The following is a 23,282-nucleotide window of genomic DNA, read 5'->3' as shown; positions in this document are numbered from 1 at the left end:
TTCAAACCTGAAATAAGACCAACAGTGATGAGCTGTTTCTCAGAGACTTTCTAGATCATTCATTCCTAAACAACTGTAGGAATTTTTTTTTGTAGGCTTTTTTATTTTTTAAACAGGGTCTCAAGCTGGGCATGGTGGTGCATGCTTGTAATCCTGGTACTTGCCCTGGTACTTAGGAGGCTGAGACTAGAGAATGGCAGGTTTGCAACAAGCCTCAGCTACTTACTGAGGCTCTCTGCAATTTAGTGAGACACTCTTTCTATTTTTTTTTTTTTTTGTGTGTGTGTGTGAGGTACTGGGGGTGGAACCCAGAGGTTTTCTACCTCTGGGCTATACTCCCAGACCTTTTTTATATTTTATTTGGAGACAGGGTCTCACTAAGTTGCTGAGAGCCTCACTAAGTAGCTGAGGCTGGCTTCAAACCTGTGCAATCTTTCTGTCTCAGCCCCCCAAGCACGGGGATTACAAGCGTGTGCCACCATGCCCGGCTTAGTGAGACCCTGTTTCAAAATAAAAAATTAAAAAAATAAATAATTAGTAGCTCAGAGGTAGAACGCCCCTGGATTCCATCCTCAGTTCTGCAAAACAAAACAAAACAAAGCAACAACAACAAAAAACAACCAGTCTTATTAAGTTACTATATGCTGTCCTCAAACATGTGGTCCTTCTGTCTCAGCCTACCAAATCCTGAAGTTACAGGCATGCAACACTATGGCTGAAATGGCATTTTTTTTTTTTTTCCTTTTTGTGGTACTGGGGATGGAACCCAGGGACATTCTACCTCCAAGCTACACCCCTACCCTATTTTTTATTCCTTATTTTGAAACAGAGTTTTACTGAGTTGCAAAGAGCCTAGCTAAATAGCTGAGTCTGTCCTTGAACTGCGATCCTCCTGTCTCAGCCTCCTGAATGCTAGGATTGCAAGCATGTGCCACCACGTCCAACTCTAGTCATTTATTTATTTATTTATTTATTTAGTGGTACTGGGGATTGAATCCAGGGAAGTTCTACTTCTGAGCCACACTCCCAGCCCTATTTTATATTTTAGTCTGAAATAGGGTCTCACTAGGTTGCTGAGTCTCATTACATTGTCCAGGCTGTCCTTGAACCTGTGATCTTCCTGTCTCAGCCTCCCAAGTACTGGGATTACAAGGATGTACCACCACACCCAGCTCACAGATTTTATTTTTTTAGTTATTTTTAGGTTCCCAGCAAAATTGGGAGGAACAGAAATTTCCCAAAGTGCCCTACCCTTCACTTCCATTTCCTCTTGTGAGCACTTAGGCCCAGTATGCATTCTCTGAGAGCAGACACCTACATGGAATTACAAAACAAACTGAAAGAAACCAGCAAGTATTCATTTGGTTGCACTAAGATAAAAGTATTGGAAGAAATCACAAACTGAAATATGTGACCTACACTAAATGTAAGATCTGTATGGAGAAGCTGGACATGGTGGTGTAATTTGTAATCCCAGCATTCGGGAGGCAGAGACCAGAGGTCTCACTGGCCAGGCGTGGTGGCGCACGCTTGTAATCCCAGCATTCAGGAGGCTGAGACCTGGAGGATCGCGGTTCGTGGATAGCTTCTGCCACTTAGCGAGGCCCTTTGCAACTCAGTGAGACCCTGGTTTTTTTTTTTTTTTTTTGCGGGTCTGGGGATGGAACCCAGGGGCATTCAACCTCCGAGCTACACCCCCTGCCCTATTTTTTCTTCCTTATTTTGAAACTGGGTCTCATTGAGTTGCAGAGGGCCTCACTAAGTAGCTGAGGCTGTCCGTGAACCACAATCCTCCAGGTCTCAGCCTCCCAAATGCTGGGATGACAAGTGTGCGCCACCACGCCCAGCCAGTGAGACCCTGTTTCAAAACAAAGAATAAAAAGCCTGGTACCACAAAAATAAAATAAAATAAATAAAGAAAGAAATTTAAAAAAATAGGGCTGGGGTACAAGTAGCTTGGAGGTACAATGCCCCTAGGTTCCATCCCCAGTGCCACCAAAAAAAAAAAAAAAGGAAAAGGAAAAGAAAAGGAAAAGGAAAAAAAAAGATATAAATCCCCAAATCCCCAAGTTTCTGAGTATGAATTGGGAGTTTGCCCCCCCCACCCCCATACTGAAAACTCTGGTGACAGTGACGGGCAAGGACCTGGGCACTTCGTTCTGAGGTAGAGAAGTTACACACATTCACAGTTTGCATGCAAATGCAAGGTCTCAGCTCCACAAGTAAACTGGAGTGCGGCTGCTGCACACGCAGAGCCCTGAATTAGGAGAGCGCCATGGGCCCAGCAGGAACAGAAGGCAGGCCCCAGCAGTCCTTCCAAGGGTCAGATGTGTACACAAGGTGCATTTCCCCCAGCCCCGCCCAGCAGGCCTGGGGCCCTGCTGCAGTCTCACAGATCCCTGTGGGCTGGCATCCACTGGCCCCACAGGGCAGAGAGAGGTGGAGCCAGAGGGGGCAGGTGGGTGACTCTGAGCCTGGCACCGTGGATCGGCTCTGTACTGGGGGGGGGGTGTTCTCCGGGAGTGGCCTCTGTGCACTTTTTCTGAGACGCACACCCTGCAATGGTCTCCCCCGGGCACGTACCTGTGCGTGCTCTCCTTGGGAAGGATGAAGGACAACTCTGCCCCACCGCTGCTTTCCAGCATGGCGTTGGGGATGTGGTGGCGCACCAGCTGGGCGATGCCTTCAGGGTTGCAGTGCGGCTCCTTCACCAGTGTCATATGGTAGCCAGCACCTGGACCGTGCGGGCCAAGGGTGAGGCGTCTGACCGTGCCCTGTCATCGTCCTCCCTTCACCGGGGTCTCGGGCTTACACAGGCTGGCTGGCGGGAAAGTGGCTGGGCAGCCGGGGCAGCTGAGCCTCAACAGCATCTTGGGGCTCGCCTCCTTGCCCTAGCTGCAGAGAGCCGCTGGGGGGCCCTGGGGCTGAGTGCAGGCAGGAGCACCTGCTGGAGGCCAGAGCCAGGCTCAGGTACAAGCCCAGGGAAAGTGAACCAACACAGTCAGCGATCCGAGTGTGTGCAGGCGTCAGCCTGTGGGATGCACGCTGACTGTTACTGCAAAGCTCACGGAAGACTCAGCAGGGGCGGGAGCCACAGGTTCCATGGCACACACTCAGACCCCTCACCTGCTCTGCAGGAATGGCGCTTCTACGTCCACCTCAGAGGCAGGGATGTGACCCAAGGAAGAGCCATGGCTTAGCTGACAAGACGCCAGGTCGGAAGCGGCAGGTGAAACTCTCAAGGTGGCAGAACCCCAGTATCCCAGTATCTTTGCTGGGCCGGCTGCCAGCTAGGGTGGGGGTGCCTCCTCCATCTTCTCTCTAGCCGGCACTGGCTACCCTGGGTGGTAAGCTGGCCACAAGGGAGGCTGGCAGAGGTGAGGTGAGCCTGGGCTAAGGGGTCAGGTGCTCTGTGTCTTGGGTATAGGGGGACTAGCGTACCAGTGCCATACTGACTTGAGCGGGGAAGCCACACTCTCCCTGCAGAGCAAGGGTGCTGGGTCCTGACCCACATCTCTACCCTCCAGCGCAGGCCGCGCCATAAGCCACACTCTCTTTGGGAATCCAAATGCCTATGAGTGGCAAGGCCTCCTCAGGATCCGCTGCCCTCAGGGACCTTGGTTGTGGCTGAACCAGAGCCCAGGTACTCAAGACGTTCTCTCTCTCCTCCTCATTCGCATGAGCCCCTCCGCGGGGCGACAGCACAGGTCTAGAGAGGCCCTTCACCTGGGCAGCTCCTCAGCACAGGGGCCGAGGCCCGAGGCCGGGCTGCCCGCTGCCCGCCACTCACCGTACTTCTGCTTGAGGAACAGCGATGACCCGCAGCACTGCAGCTCCCCCTTGGCCATGATGGCGATGCGGTCCCCCAGCAGGTCAGCCTCGTCCATGAAGTGGGTGGTCAGCAGGATGGTGCGGTCACTCTTCTGCTGCTGGAGGAGGTCCCAGATGGCCCTCCTGGAGATGGCGTCCATGCCTGAGGTGGGCTCGTCCAGCACCAACACCTGGGGGCAGAGCCGCACCCTAGGCCAGGCTGACTGTGCCGTGGGCTGGGGACGCGAATGGAGGGGCTGGGGCGGCGTTCTAGTGCCTGCGGCCTCCGGCCCGGTACCTTGGAGCCCGCTATGAGGGCGATGCCGATGGAGAGCTTGCGCTTCATGCCCCCGCTCAGGCACCAGCACCGTGCGTTCCACTTGTCCTCCAGCCCGAGGATGTGAAGCATCTGCTTGACCTCTTCAGGGCACTTCTGCTGAGACAGGCCTTTCAGCTGCAATGGCCAGGGCAAGAGGAGGCGAGTCAGGAGCCAGCTGTGCGGCCAGCACAGCCTGAGAGAGCTCCCACTGACGCTGCTGGCCTGCTTGCCCACCGTCCTTTTTTTTTTTTTTTTTTTGCAGTAGATAAGCCCAGATGACAGTATGCCAGGGGCCTTCTACCTCTGGGCAATACTCCCAGACCTATTTTATATTTTATTTGGAAACAGGGTCTCACTAAGTTGCTGAGAGCCTCACTAAGTAGCTCAGGCTGGCTTTGAACCCGCCCAATCCTCCTGCCTCAGCCTCCCAGGTCCTGGGATTACAAGCCCATGGTCCTTTACAGAACAACTCCTTGGGACTGACTATGCTTTGCCAGGAGGCTAATGGCCCTGGAAACGCAAAACAGAGCACCCAGCACCCCTCCCTGTCACCCACAGACTCACCTGGGCATAGAAGTAAAGGTGTTCCGCGACCGTCAGGTTGTCAAAAAGAATGTCGTGCTGGGGGCACAGGCCCAAGCTCTTCCGGATTTGAACCATATCTTGGGAGATTTCATACCCACTAATATACGCACGTCCACTGGTAGGGGGAAAGAGCCCTGAGGCCAGGGAAAAGACCCTGAATTCAGCATGAAAATCCTGCTTGTCAGCACAAGGCATAATGACCCCTACCTTGACTGTCCAGTTTCCTTCATCTTATGAAGGGCCCTGCCCACAGAAAGTGCCATGCTCTCACCCATGGTGGGCTGTGTCTGGCTGGGCAGCAAGAGGCAAAGAAGGGACAGGGCCATGGCCTTGCTACAGCGTACATGAGCTGGTCAGAACACACACACACACACACACACACACACACACACACACACACACACGTGCACAACGCTCAGGTACAAGTGCATGTGCTGCTGAGTCAGTCACACTCACATGGCCCCATCCCAGATCTGAGCTTGTGCTCTGACTGGCAGCTGGGCACTCCAGTATTCTGGGAAGACAGAGCAACCCTGGCGCTGGTGGAAGGCACAGGATGGCTGTGTGTGTAGGGGAGCACTGGAGACGGACCCAGGGGTATTCTACCTCTGAGCTATAATCCTAGCATTATTATTTCTTCTTCTCCTTCTCCTTCTCCTTCCCATTATTATTATTATTATTATTATTATTATTATTATTATTAATTTTTTTGTGTGTGTATGTGTATGTGTGTGTGCATGCGCAGTACTGGGGATGGAACCCAGGGGCATTCTACCTCTGAGCTACACCCCCAGCCCTGTTTTTTTTTTTCATTTTTGATTTTGAAACAGGGTCTCACTGAGCTGCAAAGGGCTGAGGACAGCTGAGGCTGTCCTTGAACCATGATCCTCCTGTCTCAGCCTCCTGAATGCTGGATTACAAGCGTGTGCCCCGCACCTGTGAGCATGGAGAGGGTGGTGGTCTTCCCCGCGCCATTGTGACCCAGCAGCACTGTGATCTGCCCTTCGTACAGGTTCAAGTTCAGGTCTCTGACGGCAGCCTTCTCCTTATTCCCCACTTGGAATACCTGCAGACGAGGCAGAGGGCGGCTCTGGCATCCCACGGCCCTTTGGGTCTCCCTCCCCCTCTGGAACACAAGTCCAGTATCTCAGGGTACCAAGCTCAGCACTAATGAGCATGCAGGGCGGTGGCATTTGGGTAGAGGCGTATGTCCCCTGCTCTCCTACTGCCTACTCCAGACGCGCCCAACACCTCTTGGTATCTCTTCACAGCCGGAGACCGAGAGACCACCATACCCAGTACGGTGATGGATGGCACACACCAAGATGCCAGGACTGTGCTCGCCAAGGCCACGCTGAGTCTGGCCCCTGCTGGGTGCTGGGGTCTACACAGAGGGGTGGCCAAGAGCAGCCGAGGACCCCTAGCCTCCTTCATCAGGCACATGGAAATGCAGCCTGAGAGAGCACCTGCCGCTGACCAGCCTGCCCCCGTGGTCCCCATCCCCACAGGGAGGCTGCACCTTGGACAGATGCTTGATCTTGATCCCGGCCACCAGGTCCTCTGGTTCAGCTTCAAAGTATTCGGTTCTGAGCGCTTTCTCAGGGTCACTGTCGTCTTCCTCCTTCCCTACAGCCGCCCTCTGGTTCCCACACCAGTATGAGGGCTGGGACAGAGGCAAACAAGATAGACTTGTGCATGTCAGTACATTTTGCTTGTGATCAACAGAACCACCACCACTGGCGGACTAAATGTTCGCCACAAGGTGGCCTCATGTTGCAGACCATCAAAGGTTAAGTTTCTGAGGTTGATGGGATCATCTTAGCACAACACGCAGTGATCTGTGGAGAGAACTCCTGCACACAGGATAATCTCCAAGGTCCCTGATATCAGAAATGAGCCTGGGTGGACATCCCCCCTTTATACTGTTGTCTGTCCTTGGTAGGTACTTTGCTCTACTTAACAAGTTATTTCTGTGTATTCCTGAGTTCATCATCAACAGATGCTTTGGCTAAAAGCACCTTTCATCTTTCAATAAAAGAGGCATATGTAAAGCCAGGCATGGTGGTCCACCCTTGCAATCCCAGCACTCGGGAGGCTCATTTCTGATATCAGGGACCTTGGAGATAATCCTGTGTGTCAGAATTCTCCTCTCCACAGATTACTGTGTGTTCTCTAAGACCGTCCCATCAAATGCAGAAACTTAACCCTTGATGGTCTGCACAATCCTCAGTCTTGACCTTCTGAGGCACAGGCTGCAGAGAGGATGCTTGGAATGAGTGCAGTGCAGCTCCTGCCTCGGCTGCCCTGGGAAAGGACTAAGCCTCAGGTTCCTATCCCAACAAACACACACAGCAGCAGTTCACGGTGTGTCCAACTGTCACCTCAGATGTGAGGGAGGAAACGGAATGTCAGTGGTAATGTCTACTATGAAGAGAGGCTACCGAATGCCCAGTCCACGGCAATGATGGCTGCAAAAGGAGTGGTTTTCTGGCTCAAGCTACCCAGGCGCTCATGACTAGAAGCAGAACTTATGACAGAAGCCTCTCTTCTTACCCTCTCTCTGGCCACCACAGTGACAGGCTCTGAGCAAGGGCTCGGGTCATGCAAATAACACAGGGTGAGCTGGGGAAGCATGGTGTGTACATGACTGTCAGCCTCCGGCTGTGTCCCCCGTGTACTTCCAACACTTGTGATACCACATCCTTTGGAGTCAAGAGACACATCTCTCCTATTTAGAGTGGCTTTTAGCCAGGTGTGGTGTCGCACGCTTGTAATCCCAGCATTTGGGAGACTGAGACTGGAGGATCGCGGTTCGCAGACAGCCTCAGCTACTTAGTGAGGCCCTCTGCAACTTAGTGAGACTCTGTTTCAAACTAAAGAATAAAAAATAGGGCAGGGGATGTAGCTCAGAGGTTGAATGCCCCTGGGTTCCATCCTCAGGACCACAAAAAAAGTGACTTTTTTTGGGTGTGTTTTGTATTGGGATCGAACCCAGGGGTTTTCTACCTCTGAGCTGTACCCCTAGACCTATTTTATTTTTTATTTTGAAATAGGGTCTTATTAAGTTGCAGAGGGTCTCACTAAGTTGTGAGGCTGGCCAGGAATCTGTGATCCTCCAGTCTCTGCCTCTCAAGTACTGGGATTACAAATGTGTACCACCATACCCAGCTAAAGTGACTTTGAAATAAAAAAATTTTTTTTTTTTTTGCAGTACTTGGGTTGGAACCCAGGGGCCTCCAAGCTACATCCCCCAGCCCTATTTTTTTATTTCTTATTTTGAAACAGGGTCTCACTGAGTTGCAAAGGGCCTCACTAAGTAGCCAAGGCTGTCCACGAACCACGATCCTCCTGTCTCAGCCTCCCAAGTGCTGGGATTACAAGCATGTGCCACCACACCTGGCCTAAAAAAATACTTCTCACATTACAAAATACCAGTCTTCTAGAGTGCTAGACAAAATAATGGCCTGTCATTTGAAGGAATACAGTAATGGATGCTTGGTAAATATTTGCTGAAGAGCATGGAAAGAAGTGTCCCTAATGCAGCACCAGCAGGGTTAAGTGGGTGGTTGGCCTACACACTGGGAACTGTCGTGCTTTTAGCAGGTGAAGTTGTCTTGCAGAAAGGCATATACTTAAACATAAATGTATTTGTAAACATACAAAACTTGTAAATTCTTTGGCTGAAAACCCCAAACCATCTTATAAGTAGACACACATGTACGTGTGTTGCAGATTTGAAGGCCTACTATTAGGCTGAAAAGGAGATCCAGTCTCAACTATTTTTACAGAATGGCCTTTTCTTTTTGTGGTACAGGGGCATCTACCTCCAAGCTACGCCCCCAGACCTATCTATTCTTTATTTTGAAGCAGGGTCTCACTAATTTGCGGAAGGACTCGTTAAGTAGCTGAGGCTGGCTGTGAACATGCAATCCTCCTGTCTCGGCCTCCCGAGCACTGGGATTACAGGCGTGCTTGGCTGCACCTGGCTAGAATGATCCACTTTCGTGAAGCAAAGGTGCACCCCGCTGTGTGCCACCTGACAGTAAGCGCACAAGACAAGCCCGAGGAGCCAGGGCCAGAGTGTCAGCAGCCTCCTATTTGGTGCTGGGAAGGACTTTACATTCCAACAATTTTTACAAAAAGCTGTAAATCTTTTGGTAGATAAAAACCCAAGAAGAGAGGTGGTTGGTGTGGTTGGGGAGGACACACCAATGAAATAGCTTTTTATGAGACAGGAGGCAGGGGTGGAGGCTGGTGGGTAGCAGAGGCGACACTGGTCCTGTGGACTGGCGGCTGGGAGCCCTCTCACCTCAGACCCTGTGGACACGTGTGGGGGTCAGGTCTTCATCTCCCTCTGAACCGATTCTGAAGACCCTCAGGACAGGGCAGGGTTCTCTGCTCCAGCCCATGAAGGGGATGTGTGTCAGGACTTATTCCTAAGTAAGTGCCAGGGTCACCTCCACCCCCTAAAAGGTGGCTCGCGTAAAGGGCAGGGGTGTCAGCACTCACCATGAGGAAGAAGTACCAGGGCTGGGGCATGCCAAACTGGCCTGGGAAGACAGCCTCCATGTACCAGGTCACCAGGCCGTAGAGCACAGAGTCCAGCAGCAGCATCCCCAGCACTTGCCCAAAGCAGAAGTCGTCGTCCACATTGACGGGGCTCAGGAGGTCTCGCCACTGGATGCCTGTGCCTGGAAGACACATCAGGAACATGGCCCCAAACTCGGCAGGCTGGGAGGGCCCCGGGACCACGGAGGCCCCCACGGCACAAGTGCTGGCTTGCCTCCTGTAGCTACTGCGAAGTCAGTGTGAACGTTCCCTTCCGCTTGACAACAAATTTGATAGCTTCCTTCAAGTCTTCAGGGTGGCAGCAAGTTACAAAACCAGTAAGTTACAGAACCAGCAAAAAGCTCATGAGCTGCCTGGACGGGCTCCCACTGAATCGGTGGCCTGGACACATAATACATACGCACACATGACTGAAAGAGGCCAATGGGAACTGACAGGCACTTAATATTCCTTCCCTCTTTTCCTACCTTCCTCCCTCCCGTTTTTCATTTCTGTGGTTAAGAATTGAACCCATGGCATTCTGCCTCTGAGCTATACTCCCAGCTCTCTCTCTCTCTCTCGCGCTCTCTCTCTCTCTCTCTCATATATATATATATATATATATATATATATATATATATATATATATATATATATATATATATATATGTATATATGGTACTGGGGTTCCTGGAAGCCCTTCTACCTCCGGGCTACATTCCCAGACCTATTTTTATATTTTTATTTGGCAACAGGGTCTCTTAAGCCAGCACGCGGCTGGCTTCGAAACTGCGCGATCCTCCTGTTTCCACCTCCCAAGCGCGGGGATTACAAGCATGCGCCACCATGCCCGGCTTCCCAGCCCTATTTTTTATTTTGAAATGGTCTCACTAAGTTACAGGGGGCTGCCAGGCATGGTGGTGCACGCTTGTAATCTCAGTATTTAGGAGGCTGAGACAGGAGGATTATAGGTTCAAACCCAGCCTCAGTTACTTAGTGAGGCTCTGTGCAACTTAGGCCCTGTTTCAAAAATAAAAAATAAAAAATAGGGCTGGGGGTGTAGCTCAGAGGTACAACACCCCTGAGCTCAATCCCCAGTACTGAAAACAAAAAAAACAAAAAACTGTTGTTGAGGGCTTTGTTAAATTGCTGAGGCAGGCAGCGAACCTGTGATCTTTCTATCTCAGCCTGTCAAGTACTAAAATTATAAGCATGTGGCATGATGCTTAGCTCACTATGTCTTTTTTTTTTTTTTTTGCGGTACTGGGGATGGAACCCAGGGGCATTCTACCTCTGAGCTACACCCCCAGCCCTTTTTTTTTAAATTTTGAAACAAGGTCTTACTTAGTTGCTGAGGCTGGCCTAGAACCTGCAATCCTCCTCTCTAAGCCTCCCAAGCACTGGGATTATAGGTATGTGCCACCAGGCAGGGCAGGGAATGTCTTTTTTTTTTTGGTGGTACTAGGGGTAGAACCCAGAGGCTTTTCTACCTCTGGGCTATACTCCCAGACCTATTTTATATTTTATTTGGAAAAAAGGTCTCACTAAATTGCTGAGTGCCTCACTAAATAGCTGAGGCTGGTTCTGAACCTGTGCCATCCTCCTGTTTCAGCCTCCCAAGTGCGGGGATTACAAGCAGGGATTACAAGCATGCGCCACTATGCCTGGCTAGGGAATGTCTTTTTAAAAAATACTTGAAGTTGGGCATGGTGGTGGCACATGCCTATATTTCTAGTACTTGGGAGGCTGAGACAGGAGGATTGCAGGTTTGAGGCCAGACTTAGCAACTTAGCAAAACCTTATTTCAAAATAAAACATAGAAGGGCTGGGAGTGTTGCATAGAGATAGAATATCTCTGGATTCAATCCTTAGTGCCAAAAAATTTTTTTTTAAAAAGCATTTGTGCTTTGGAAGAAGGCCTTGCTCATTTACAAAGTCTTCATTTTATCAGCATGCTACTAAATATGATAACATATATTTAAGAGCTAACTTGTTGGGAAACATGGCAAACTGAAGACAAATCTCTAATTACAGATGAAGCAACACAACGTGATCCTGCGGCCACTCGCCGACCCCTCAGGCCCTCCGAGGGCGAGGCTGCTGGCGCTACGGACTGAACTCGAGCCCAAGGGCGAGGCTGCTGGCGCTACGGACTGAACGCGAGCCCAAGGGTTCATGTGCTGTGGACAGTCTCAGGGCAATGGTGTGGGGAGGCAGCTTCACTCTCTCTAGCTCTGCCGCCATGCGAGGACAGCATTCAAGGCGCCATCTTGGAAGCAGGGACTGGGCCCGCACCAGACACCAAACCTCTGACACTACGATCTTGGACTTCCCAGCTTCAAGAACCGCGAGCAATACGTTTCTGTTCTTTATCATTTACCTGGTCTCCGGTATTCTGTGATAGCAGCACAAAGACCAAGACACGTGACTGGATGGAATGAGAGCATGTGCCTTAAATAAGAGAACACAGTGGCGGGGCCCATCCCAGGAGCCCAGGGCAGCCCTCGGCTGGCCCAGTATACTTCGCTCCTGTCAGTGGACCCAGCATGCAGAAGGCCCAGGGAGGTAGAGGCCGAGCACCTGCTACAGCGCTGGCCACACCCGCACCTGTCTGCCGACCAAGCCCGGCTACAGGAGCCCTGCTGGACCAGCCCGTCGCCCGAGGTGAGCACACCTGCATGAATCAGCTAGTGTAGCTCGCAGACAGGACACTCACCTTTGGCTTCAAATTTTCCTATGAGCTGGGCTCCCATCGCCATGGCAACATTGGACAGGAGACAGGACAAGAGCTTCTGGCTCAGCGTCATCCAGTTGTACCGAGGAGCCACAAAGAAGTAGGGGATGTAGGTGAAGAAGTAGAGGAAGCCGCCCACAGCTGCCGCCATGTTGGCTGCGGGGAGAGGAGGGCACAGGGCGTGCTATGAACCCACCAAGCCACTTGCGCATGCAACAGCGGTTGCTGGGAGCCCAAGACCCACCCAAGTCCCAGCACTGCAGGGCCAGGCACACGGCGTGTGTGTGTGTGTGTGTGTGTGTGTGTGTGTGTGTGTGTGTGTTTTACTGGGAACTAAACCCAGGGGCAACCTCTGAACTATACCCCCAGCCCTATTTTATTTTTTATTTTGAAACAGAGTCTCACTAAATTACAAAGGGCATTGCTGAATTGCTAAGGCTGGTCACAAACCTGCGATTCTCCTGTCTCAGCCTCCCAAGTACCAGGATTACAGGCATGTGCCGCCATGTCTGGTTCTGCTCTCTCCTGGATAGCGCACCTGGGAGACTAGAGCTGAACCCTGGTCTCTGGTCTAGCTCCGCTTCTGCTCTGTCTGCCCAGCCTCTCCCATCTGTGTATCGCCTGTCAGATGTCACCTGCTCTGTGGCAGTAAGGAGATGGCTGCATACAAAGCCCAGCAAAGCCCAGCCCGCCGGGAGCCCAGACCCCGGGAGCCACGTGGTAAAATGACGAGAAGTACAGAGTGTGCTCTCTGGGAGCAAGCTGGACACAGCAGGGCACAGGCAGGAAAAGGAAGGCTTCAAGATGGTGGCACAGGAGAAAGGGCAAGCGGAGGACGGTGCCAGGCTGCAGAGGTACGGGCGGTGACGTCATGTCACAGCATGCCAGCAGCACAGACTCTGGTCTCAAGACCCCTCATGACTTTGAAACGTGTGTGCGTGCGTGCGTGCATGCTGCGGATTGAACCCAGGAGCATTCTACCTCCATGCTACACCCCAGCCCTTTTTTTATTCTTTACTTTGAAACAGGGCCTCAATACATTGTGGATGGCTTCATAAGTTCCTCCTGCCTGAGCCTCCCGAGTACTGATTCCAAGCGTGTGCCACCATGCCTGGCTAATATAAGGTTTTGAATAAAAAGCAACCACATTCTCTTCAATTCCATGGAAAGACTGGCAGCGCTTCATATTTTGGCAGCCTCTGTAATGTCTAACACCACACTAGATGCTCCTACTTGCCTCTGCATTCACTCTGTGGTATCCCTTTGTTTTGGCTGAAGAATTAGAAGGAAATGTGGCTTCCTGTAGATAGGCAGTTGGAAAAGGGAGGTGTATCATGTTAGCTTTTCTAGACATTTGTGGTCATTCTTATTCGATACCACACTATGTGTACAATCAAACTAACAATGACTATTTTGTACTGTGTTACAACTAAAGGCCACTGGTTTATTTTGTCTTTCAATGGATCTTTACTCTAGTATGACTTTGTAACGTGATGCCTCAGTCTTTTGTAAAATATTGGTTATTAGGTTATACAGATATTCCAAACACTGATACATTTTACTACATAATATAAAAATCACATTCATTAATGTTCTCACCAGTACTGAGAAGCCCTCAAGCTCATGTTGGTAGATTTGAGTTTTCTCATAAAATTCTTTTACTTAAAATCTTGAATTTATGCCGGGCGTGGTGGCGCACGCTTGTAATCCCCGCGCTTGGGAGGCAGAGACAGGAGGATCGCGCAGGTTCGAAGCCAGCCGCGCACCGCTGGCTTAGGAGACCCTGTTTCCAAATTTTAAAAAGTATAAAAAATAGGTCTGGGAGTGTAGCCCAGAGGTAGAAGGGCTTCCAGGAACCCCAGTACCACAAAAAAAAAAAAATCTTGAATTTATTATAGACATCAGATCTGTAATAAAACTATCAGCGATTTTTAAATTTATTTTTATTTTTTTGGTGGTACTGGGGTTCCTGGAAGCCCTTCTACCTCCGGGCTACACTCCCAGACCTATTTTTACATTTTTATTTGGAAACAGGGTCTCCTAAGCCAGCGCGCGCGGCTGGCTTCGAACCTGCACGATCCTCCTGTCTCTGCCTCCCAAGCGCGGGGATGACAAGCGTGCACCACCGCGCCCGGCTTCACAGCGATTTTTTTTTAAAGCAGGTTCAGATTTGAAAAACTATGTATCAAATAACCAAGGGTAAAAATTACAATTGATGGCTACTCCTTCAAGCAAAAATAAGGTTCCATGAAAAAGTGGCTATGGCCAGGCATGGTGGTACACGCTTGTAATCCCCACGATTGAGAGACGGAGACAGGAGGATCATGCAGGTTCGAAGCCAGTCTCGCAGGCTTAAGAGACCCTGTTTCCAAATAAAAAAAATATAAAATAGGTCTGGGAGTGTAGCCCAGAGGTAGAAGGGCTTCCAGGAACCCCAGTACCACACACAAAAAAAGTGGCTAGGTGAGCTTGCAACTCAAATAGCTGTATACATGCTACTCCTGAAGATAACTATACTTAGTATACAGAACCAGTATTTTATGTGTACATTCCATTCTGTAACGTAGAATATTTTAAAAAGTATATTTAGGAGCCAATATTTAGTAAAATTAACATCTTTAGTGCTCCATCATGGACATTCTTGAGTGGGATTAGCATTTTTGTCTGTTTGCTAAGAGTGAACAAACAGCATAGTTTGGTGCCAGGGGCTGGCAGTTTCTGCCACCACTGCCTCTGTACTATCTCAGCTAAGGTCGGCATGGTAGAAAAGGGTGTCACTGTATAAAGTACTGACTCTGGGAACCCTAGGAAACCATACTTTAAGGACCCCTTACCCAGGCAGGGCCACTGTGACAGACAGGGATTGTGTGAGCGGAAAAAGAGCAGCCGGAGAGTGTATGTCCTGGCCACACTGAGCGGGGTCTGATCAGCCGTGGCAGGGGCTTCAGCTCTTCCTCTATATGAGACAGACAGTCACAGGAGTATTTTGAGCAAAAATGAGAAATGTACTGACTTCCATTTGAAGAGGATTACCCTCCTGGCCATACTGTAGACTACGTGAGGGCAAAGGCAGAAGCCCAAGAGCTAGACACGAGGCTTTCACTGGCATGAACCAGTAGGGAGAGTGGGGCCAGGGCCAGGTGGGCAGTGGGGCACGAGACAGGGCTGGAGCAGGGGCATGGAGAGGGGCGATGGGATCTGCTGAGGGCCAGACACAGCAGAGCAGGTTGCGGAAGAGCAGAGTCAAGGCTGCGTCCGGGGCCCTGGACTGAGCAGTTAGAAGGTCAGAGACAGAGGCTTTCTGAGGACAAGGTCAGGAGTTTGGTTCTGGACACATTCCGACCGAGGTGTACCTGAAGTACCAAAGGGAAGCGCTGGGTGTGAGCCCGCATTTCAGGAGAGAAGTCTGAATGGAGACCTACATCTGAGGTTATCAGCAGGCTCAAAGCTTACCAAGGGAAGCAGTGTGAACAGGAAAGAGAAAGACTTCAGCAGGTAGTGAGCCTCTCATCAACCTAGTGAGGCCCTGTTTCTAAATAAGAAAGAAAATTGGGCTGGGAATGTAGCTCAAAGGTAGAATGCCTCTGGATTCAATCCCTAGTAACACACACATGTACACACGCGCACACATGCGCGATAAATAAAGTCACGAGATGAACCTCAAGAGATGAGCTAGATGTACATAGTCAAAGAGAGAATTAGGGAATCAGAAGACAGTGCCATGGGGTTCCTGCAGAAGTCAGCATGAGGAGATTTCAGAGACATTCAGGACAGTTAGACACTTTGACAAAGGTCTAAAGGGAAAGAAGGACAGGTGTACGGCAAATAAAGGCTGACAAAGTACTAATTGGAGCCGAAGTGGTGGTCCACGCTTGTAATCCCAGTACCTGGAAGGCTGGGACAGGAGGGCTGCAAGTTCAAGACCAGTCTCAGCAGCTTAGTGAATTCCTGTTTTGAAATAAAAATAGGGCTGGGAGTATAGCTCAAAGGTAGACTGCCTCTGAATTTAGTCCTTGGCACCAAATGGAAAACAAACAAACAAACAAAAAACGGAAACAAAAAAACAACCGGGGTCCTGGGGTAGAAACACTTCTAAGTAGAGGGAAACCGCACCGTGATCACCAAGGGGTACTTGCCAACACTCGGGGTGTAAGGTGACCATAAGATAACATTTTCAAGGTACAAGAGAAACCCTCTACCCACAGAGAACTTAGTATACAGCTAAAATATTATTTAGGACCAAGGTCAAAGAACATCTCTGGACATACAAAAAGAAAACTACTTGCTGATCCTCACTGAAAGAACTACTCGGGGATGAACTTCAACATAGAGAGAAGTGGATCTAAGGGAGCAGAGCACACACAAAACAGTGTGCACATAAAATGTGTTGGCAATTACATGTATGCAAAAACGCAGCCTGGCGTGGTGGGCACGCTTGTAATCCCCGCGCTTGGGAGGCGGAGACAGGAGGATCGCGTAGTTCAAAGCCAGCCACGCTGGATTAAGAGACCCTGTTTCCAAATAAAATATAAAATAGGTCTGGTAGTGTAGCCCGGAGGTAGAAGGGTTCTATCCCCAGTACCACACACAAAAAAACAAAAAAACAAAAAAAAAAGAAAAATAGCAACTCATTGCTGGAGCTTTTGCAATGATAAAATAAGCTACACAGTAGGAAGCTTGGGGACTATTAATAAGAACTCAGTGTGGTATGGATGGAGGCATACCTGTGAGGAGCTTAGATATGCAAGCTTGGCCTTTTTAGAAAGTTCCAAAGGTAAGTATTTATTTTCAACACTAAGGGGCACCACTAAAAGAAGACAAATGCAACTGACCTTTTCCAAATCATCAGAGGTAAAAGGACTAGGGGAAAGCTTCTCAGTCCAACAGAAGACAGCAAAGAACACAGAAGCAAAGAGAAGTGGGAATAAACAGAGCACACACAATTCAGAATGCAGACATAACCTCAAACATAAGTGTGATCACAAGGTGGGCAGACAGGCTTGTTCTTCCAGCTCTTCTTGGCATCCAACATGGCGTCCACACTCGCCTCCTGCAAACCCCTTGCCCTGTACCGCCCTGACGTTCCGGCTGTGCTCTCTGCCTTCTGTGCTCCTTCCAGCTCCTTCCTGGGGCGTTCTGTGAGGCTGCCTTGAGCCTTCGCTGGCTTCCTCCATGCCTATCCCTTGGCAGCCTAACCTACTATGTCCAGCCCTGACTTCTCAGGCGTCCTCCCGTATGACAACTTAGTCTCTGGGTCATTACATAAATGCCCTTGAACCCCTTTCCAGAGACCTGGGTCACCCACCGTCCTCCGGCCTCAGGGGAGCATCAGGACTCACCTTTGCTGAAGAAGGTGCTGACCATGAAGCTGAAGGAGATGGTGGAGATGGCAAAACACAGCAGGAAGGCCAGTACCAGGGAGGGGTCGCTGCTGGAGAGCACTGCCACATCCTTCTTCACCTGCCGGGCGGGTTGGGGCAGGAGAGGCAGAGAGGAGTGGAAGGGACCTGATCATTCTGGTCAGGGGGACTTGTTGGGATGGGCAGGGCCTCACCCCAGCCAAGGGGAAGCTCTGCTGTCCTCTCTGCTGAGGAACAGGCTTGCCTTGGGTCAGTGGCCGTGAGATGCTCTTGCTCAGGAGCGGACCCGGGCTGAGTGCTGGGTCTCTGTGCCCTCTTTTTTCTTTTTCTTTTGTAGTACTAGGGATTGAACCCAAGGACATTCTACCTCCAAGCTACACCCCCAGCCCTATTTTTTTAATTATTTATTTTGCAACAGGGCCTCACTAAGTTGCAGAGGGCCTCACGCAGTAGCTGAGGCTGGCCGCGAACCCGAGATCCTCCTGTGTCAGCCTCCCAAGTACTGAGATTATAAACATGTGCCACCATGCCCGGTTCCCTGCCCTCTTTTCTCCAGAGCCCCTGTGGAAGCTTCACTCACCTTGACACAGAAAAGCAGAGTCATGAAGGAGACAACGATGAGAAAGAAGAGGAAGAACAGGAGGAACCAAGCGCTCCAGTGCAGCCAGCTGCTGAGCCCCATCATGCGCATGTACTCCTGCGAGGGAGAGGACGGTCGCCCTGTGGAGTGGCCGCCACTGTGCCGCAGCCTGCTGGCCCTGCCTCCCAGCCCCGTGTGTGTGCGCGCGCATGTATGTGTGTGTGCACGCACGTATGCACAGGTGCAGGCTCTGTCTAGGCGCTAAGAGGGACGACCAGGAAACATGCTGTGGACCAGGGGCAGGAGCTGAGTAGCACGTGCTGGGCTGAGGGCAGAAGGCCCAAGCCTGGCTGACATGTGGACTCTGATCCACAGCTCTTAGCCCCGTGATGTTGGGAATCTTGGCCCCTCTTCCCTTTTCCAGTCTCACATGCGACTGTGTCTGGGAGTCATTCCTAACCCCTAGTTAGGATCAGCTGCCCCTTTCTCGCCAGCAGCACATCCCCTGGCCTGTACTCAGCAATAACCTGTCCTCCCTGCAGGAGGGCTCAGACTGCCTGTTTCCCTAGCTGGGCCCACTAAGCCCCTTCAGGTCAGGACATTTCCTTCTCTGCCTGTGCCTCTGTGGGGGCCTGGCATGGGTATCCAATAGATACTGAGGAAGCTGGAGAACTATCTCAAGAGACTTTAGGGGTGTCCCTGTGTTTAGGGAGCAATGCCAGACCCCGAGTGTGCATTCCCCAGTCTCTCATGGTATGTGCTCCCCAGAGGCGGTGGGTGTAGCAGCTAGTGCTGGGGTTCAGTGTCCGCCTAGCCAGCCCCTCCCCAAATTGGCAGAAAGACCCTCTGGCTCCTGACCACACTAGCACCAGCCTCCAGGCTGTGAGGTGCAGCCCCAAATCAGATCCTGGCTGTGGTCATGCCTTAGAAGCCATGGGTAACTGTTCCCTGGCCTCCCGCCGTTCTGAGAGGAGGGCCCAGAACCTCCCAGTGAAGAGCACAGTGGCCAGAGGCCCTGACCACAGCTCCCTTCCAGCCATGACGAGGTATAGCCAGGGAGCCCAGCTTCTCCGCTGCCAACACTGCCTTGAGGTCTCAGGCAGCAAGAGCTGCGCTGTCCAATGAGTTAACTAGTGGCTATGTGTGGCTATCTTAACGTCAGTTAACTAAAATTAAGAGCCAGGTGTGGTGGCTCGTAATTTCAACACTTGGGAAGCTAAACAGGAGGATTGCAGGTTTAAGGACAGCCTCAGCAAGTAGTGAGAGTCTCATTAACCTAGTGAGACCCTGTTTCAAAATAAAATATAGGGCTGGGGGATATTGCTTGGAGGTAGAATGCCCCCGGGTTCCATCCCCAGTACCACACACACACTCCAGTTCCTCTCTTCACGTGCTCCATGGCAACTGTATGGACAACAGATTCAGGACACATCTATCTTCTCAGACAGCTCCACTGGGCAGTGGTGGATGTGGAGAGGGGAGCAGAACTGATCAAGTAACTAGTACATCCAGGCACAAAGCAAGGCTGTTAATTATTTTCCAACTCTCTCTTTTTGTGTGTTTGGGGGGGGGGAGACTGGGGATTGAGCTCAGGGACATTCTACCTCTGAGCTACATCCCCAGCCCTTGCTCATTTATTTATTTTTGTTACTGTGGATTGAATCCAGAGGCATTCTACCTCCAAGCTATATCTCTAGCTTGATTTTATTTCTTTTTTAAATTTTTTTTTTTTTTTTGTGGTACTGGAGATGGAATCCAGAGGCTTCCTACCTCCAGGCTATACTTCACACCCTATTTTATATTTTATTTGGAAACAGGGTCTCACTAAGTCGCTGAGGGCCTAAGTAGCTGAGGCTGGCTTTGAACCTGTGTGATCCTCCTGTCTCAGCCTCCCAAGCGTGGGGATGACAAGTGTGTGCCATTGTGCCCAGCTGTGATTTTATTTATTTGGAAACAGGGTCTCACTAATTTGCTGAAAGCCTCACTAAATTGGCAAGGCTGGCTTTGAACCTGTGATCCTCCCATCTTAGCCTCCCAAGTACTTGAATTACAAGCATGTGCCACCATGCCTAGCTCTCATTTATTTTTATTATTATTATTATTATTATTATTATTATTATTATTATTAGCAGTACTGGGGATGGAACCCAGAAGCATTCTACCTCCAAGCTACATCCGCAGCCCTATTTATTTATTTATTTATTTATTTATTTATTTTGGTGGTACTGGGGTTCCTGGAAGCCCTTCTACCTCCGGGCTACACTCCCAAACCTATTTTTACATTTTTATTTGGAAACAGGGTCTCCTAAGCCAGCGGGCGTGGCTGGCTTCAAACCTGCGTGAACCTCCTGTCTCTGCCTCCCAAGCACGGGGATTACAAGCGTGTGCGCCACGACGCCCGGCCCCCAGCCCTATTTTTATTCTTTACTTAGAAACAGTCTCACTGAGTTGAAAGGGCCTCACTAAATAGCTGAGGCTTCGTGAACTGCAATCCTTCTGTCTCAGCCTCCCAAATGCTGGGATTACAAGCGTGCGCCACCACACCCAGCTAGGCCAGTGCTTTTGAAGGAGCCCCAGGATGCATCGTCATGGCAACACTCCTCTCCAGATCTACTTGCCGCAATGTGGCGAGTCCTGCAGAGGTTACCTTCAGCCGCTGCTCTTTCTCCTGCACCACGGCCCGGATGATGGTGAGGGAGGTGTAGGTGAAGCTCAGCATGAGCAGCAGGGGAAGCTGGTACTGGATGGCGACAAGGAAGGGATCCGAGATGAATGGCGGGAACGGGAACCTCTTGGCGATCACTGTGAGCTTCTGGAAGAGCTGGCGTGCGGAGGTGTTGGCATGGTAGTGCATGATGGCCCTGTCCACAGCGTGCTGCACCGCCAGGAAGCCTTCGCGGATGTACCCTGAGTGCAGAAGCAGAGGACAGCCACGTCACAGCCAGTGCTGCTGGGTGGAGAGCCCGTGTCTAGAGCGGCACCAAGAGGAAGGGCACAGGAGGCAACAGAGCAACCTCAGCCAGTGCCCACCACACGTGACTGCAGGTGACCAGGCGATGCCACTGTCGCTCCATAATTAACATAACACAGAAGTCTCACATATGTGATCCCTTGGTGTGTGGGGGGGGTACCGGAGATTGAACCTCAGGGCATTCTATCTCTGAGCTGTACCCCCAGCCCTATTTTTTTATTTTGAAACAGGGAGGGTCTAACTAAGTTTCAGAGGACCATACTAAGTTGCTGAGACTGGCTGCATCCTCCTATCTCAGCCTCCCAAGTACTGGGATTATAAACATGTACCACCAAGCCTGGCTACTTTTTTTTTTTAAACTGGGAATTGAACGCAGGGACATTCTACCTCTGAGTTATACTCTCATCCATTTTTTAATTTTTTATTTTTAGACAGGGTCTTGCTAAGTTGCTGAGGGACTCACTAAGTTAGTGAGGCTGACCTTGAACCTACAATCCTCTTGTCTTAGCCTTCCAAATACTGGGATTATAGGCCTGTGCCACCAAATGATCACTTTTTTTTTTTTTTTTGGTAGTACTGGGAATTGAATCCAGGGGCATTCTACCTCTGAGCTACACCTTCAGCTCTATTTTTTATTCTTTATTTTGAAACAGGTTCTCACTAAGTTACAAAGGGCCTAAGTAACTGAGGATGTCCACGAAACTGTGATCCTCCTGTCTCAGCCTCCCATGAACTGGGATTACAAGTGTGTACCAACACACTCAGCTACATGATCACATTTGTGTGTGTGTGTGTGTGTGTGTCTCTCACTGGAAATTAAACCCAGAGGCATTCTATCTCTGAGCTAAACCCCTGGCCCGAATTTATTTCTTATTTGAAAACAGAGTCTCACTAAGTTGTAGAGGGCCTCAATAAATTGTCGAAGCTTGCTTCGAACCTGTGATCCTCCTGTCTCAGTCTTCCAAGTACTGGTATTACAAGTGTGCACCACCACGCCTGACTGTATGATCATATCTTATCTATTTTTTTGTGTGTGTGCAGTACTGGGGATGGAACCCAAGGGTATTCTACCTTCAAGCTACACCCCCAGTTTTATCTTTTTTAATCTTTATTTTGAAACAGGGTCTCACTGAGTTGCAAAGGACCTCACTAAGTAGCTGAGGCTGTCCGCGAACCACAATCCTCCTGTCTCAGCCTCCCACATGCTGGGATTACAAGTGTGTGCCACCACACCTGGCACATGATAACTTTTTTTTTTTTTTTTTGGTGGTACTGGGGATGGAACCCAGGGGCCTTCTACCTCCAGGCTACACTTCCAGACCTATTTTATATTTTATTTGGAAACAATCTCTTAAACCAGCTGAGGCTGGCTTTGAACCTGCACGATCCTCCTGTCTCAGCCTCCCAAGCGCGGGGATTGCAAGCATGCGCCACCACGCCCGGCACATGATCACATTTTTAAAATACCCTGTTATAAACTTGGCTAGAGAGAACAATTGAGTCTAATGTGATTCTAACAAGCCAAAGTTAGGCCAAACATATATCAGGGGAAAAATACACTAAGAATTAGTTTAGGGGAGGTAGGGACAATAACAACAACAACAACAACAACAACAACAACAAAAGCCTAGAGAACAGGCCAGTGTTTCCTATATCTGGAGAGAATACTGGATCCTGAGTGTCCCTGTAGCAGTCTGGCAGCTGAGAAAGAAGCCAATGGCCCTGTTGCCCAAATAGGACTCCAAGTGGGGGGTGGCTGAGACCTTTGCAGAGGCTGAGTCAGAAAAGAATGGTTTGGTGAGTGTATGAGTCTCTTGAGGCTGCTATAACAAATTACCACCAATGTAGCAGTTTAAAACAATAGCAATTGATTTTCTGACAGCTCTGGAAGTTGGGAGTCTGATGTAAGTCTTTCTAGTAGGGCTCAGCAGGGCTATGTCCCCTTCAGTAGGTCAGGGGAGTCTTTTCTTTTACTTTTCTGGTTTGTGGCAGGCACCTTGACACTTGTCACAAGACAAGTCCTTGGCTTGTGGTTCCTTCCTCCAGGTCAAGGACAGGAAGTCAACCTCTCTAGGATCCCACTTCTGTTGTCTCATCTTTCTTTGACCTTCTTTTCTACCACTCTTGCCTACACTTTTTTTTTTTTTTTTTTTGAGGGTCTGGGGATGGAATCCAGAGGCATTCGACCTCCGAGCTATACCCCCTGCCCTATTTTTTTATACTTTATTTTGAAACAGGGTCTCACTAAGTTGCGGAGGGTCTCACTAAGTAGCTGAGGCTGTCCGCGAACCGCGATCCTCCAGTCTCAGCCTCCCAAATGCTGGGATTACAAGCGTGCGCCACCACGCCAGGCTTTCTTGCCTACTTTTAAAGAC

General features: G+C 50.2%; 1 protein-coding gene across 1 annotated transcript in view; it reads right to left on the bottom strand.

The window, feature by feature from the left end:
* Positions 1 to 23,282, bottom strand: part of LOC308267524 (phospholipid-transporting ATPase ABCA3) — a gene marked incomplete at both ends in the record, with an annotated part of 51,603 nt that overhangs the window by 20,636 nt on the left and 7,685 nt on the right. The window contains 11 exons of the mRNA XM_080702305.1: positions 2,554 to 2,734; positions 3,791 to 4,001; positions 4,109 to 4,264; positions 4,694 to 4,848; positions 5,651 to 5,780; positions 6,234 to 6,377; positions 9,224 to 9,405; positions 11,979 to 12,152; positions 17,336 to 17,456; positions 17,937 to 18,053; positions 20,584 to 20,843. Coding sequence (XP_080558431.1) covers positions 2,554 to 2,734; positions 3,791 to 4,001; positions 4,109 to 4,264; positions 4,694 to 4,848; positions 5,651 to 5,780; positions 6,234 to 6,377; positions 9,224 to 9,405; positions 11,979 to 12,152; positions 17,336 to 17,456; positions 17,937 to 18,053; positions 20,584 to 20,843 — 1,831 coding nt within the window. The remainder of the gene's footprint in view (positions 1 to 2,553; positions 2,735 to 3,790; positions 4,002 to 4,108; positions 4,265 to 4,693; positions 4,849 to 5,650; positions 5,781 to 6,233; positions 6,378 to 9,223; positions 9,406 to 11,978; positions 12,153 to 17,335; positions 17,457 to 17,936; positions 18,054 to 20,583; positions 20,844 to 23,282) is intronic.

The sequence above is a fragment of the Muscardinus avellanarius genome (genome assembly GCF_963383645.1).
Source record: "Muscardinus avellanarius genome assembly, chromosome: 10".
Taxonomy (NCBI): domain Eukaryota; kingdom Metazoa; phylum Chordata; class Mammalia; order Rodentia; family Gliridae; genus Muscardinus; species Muscardinus avellanarius.
This window is presented reverse-complemented; position numbering and strand designations above follow the sequence as displayed.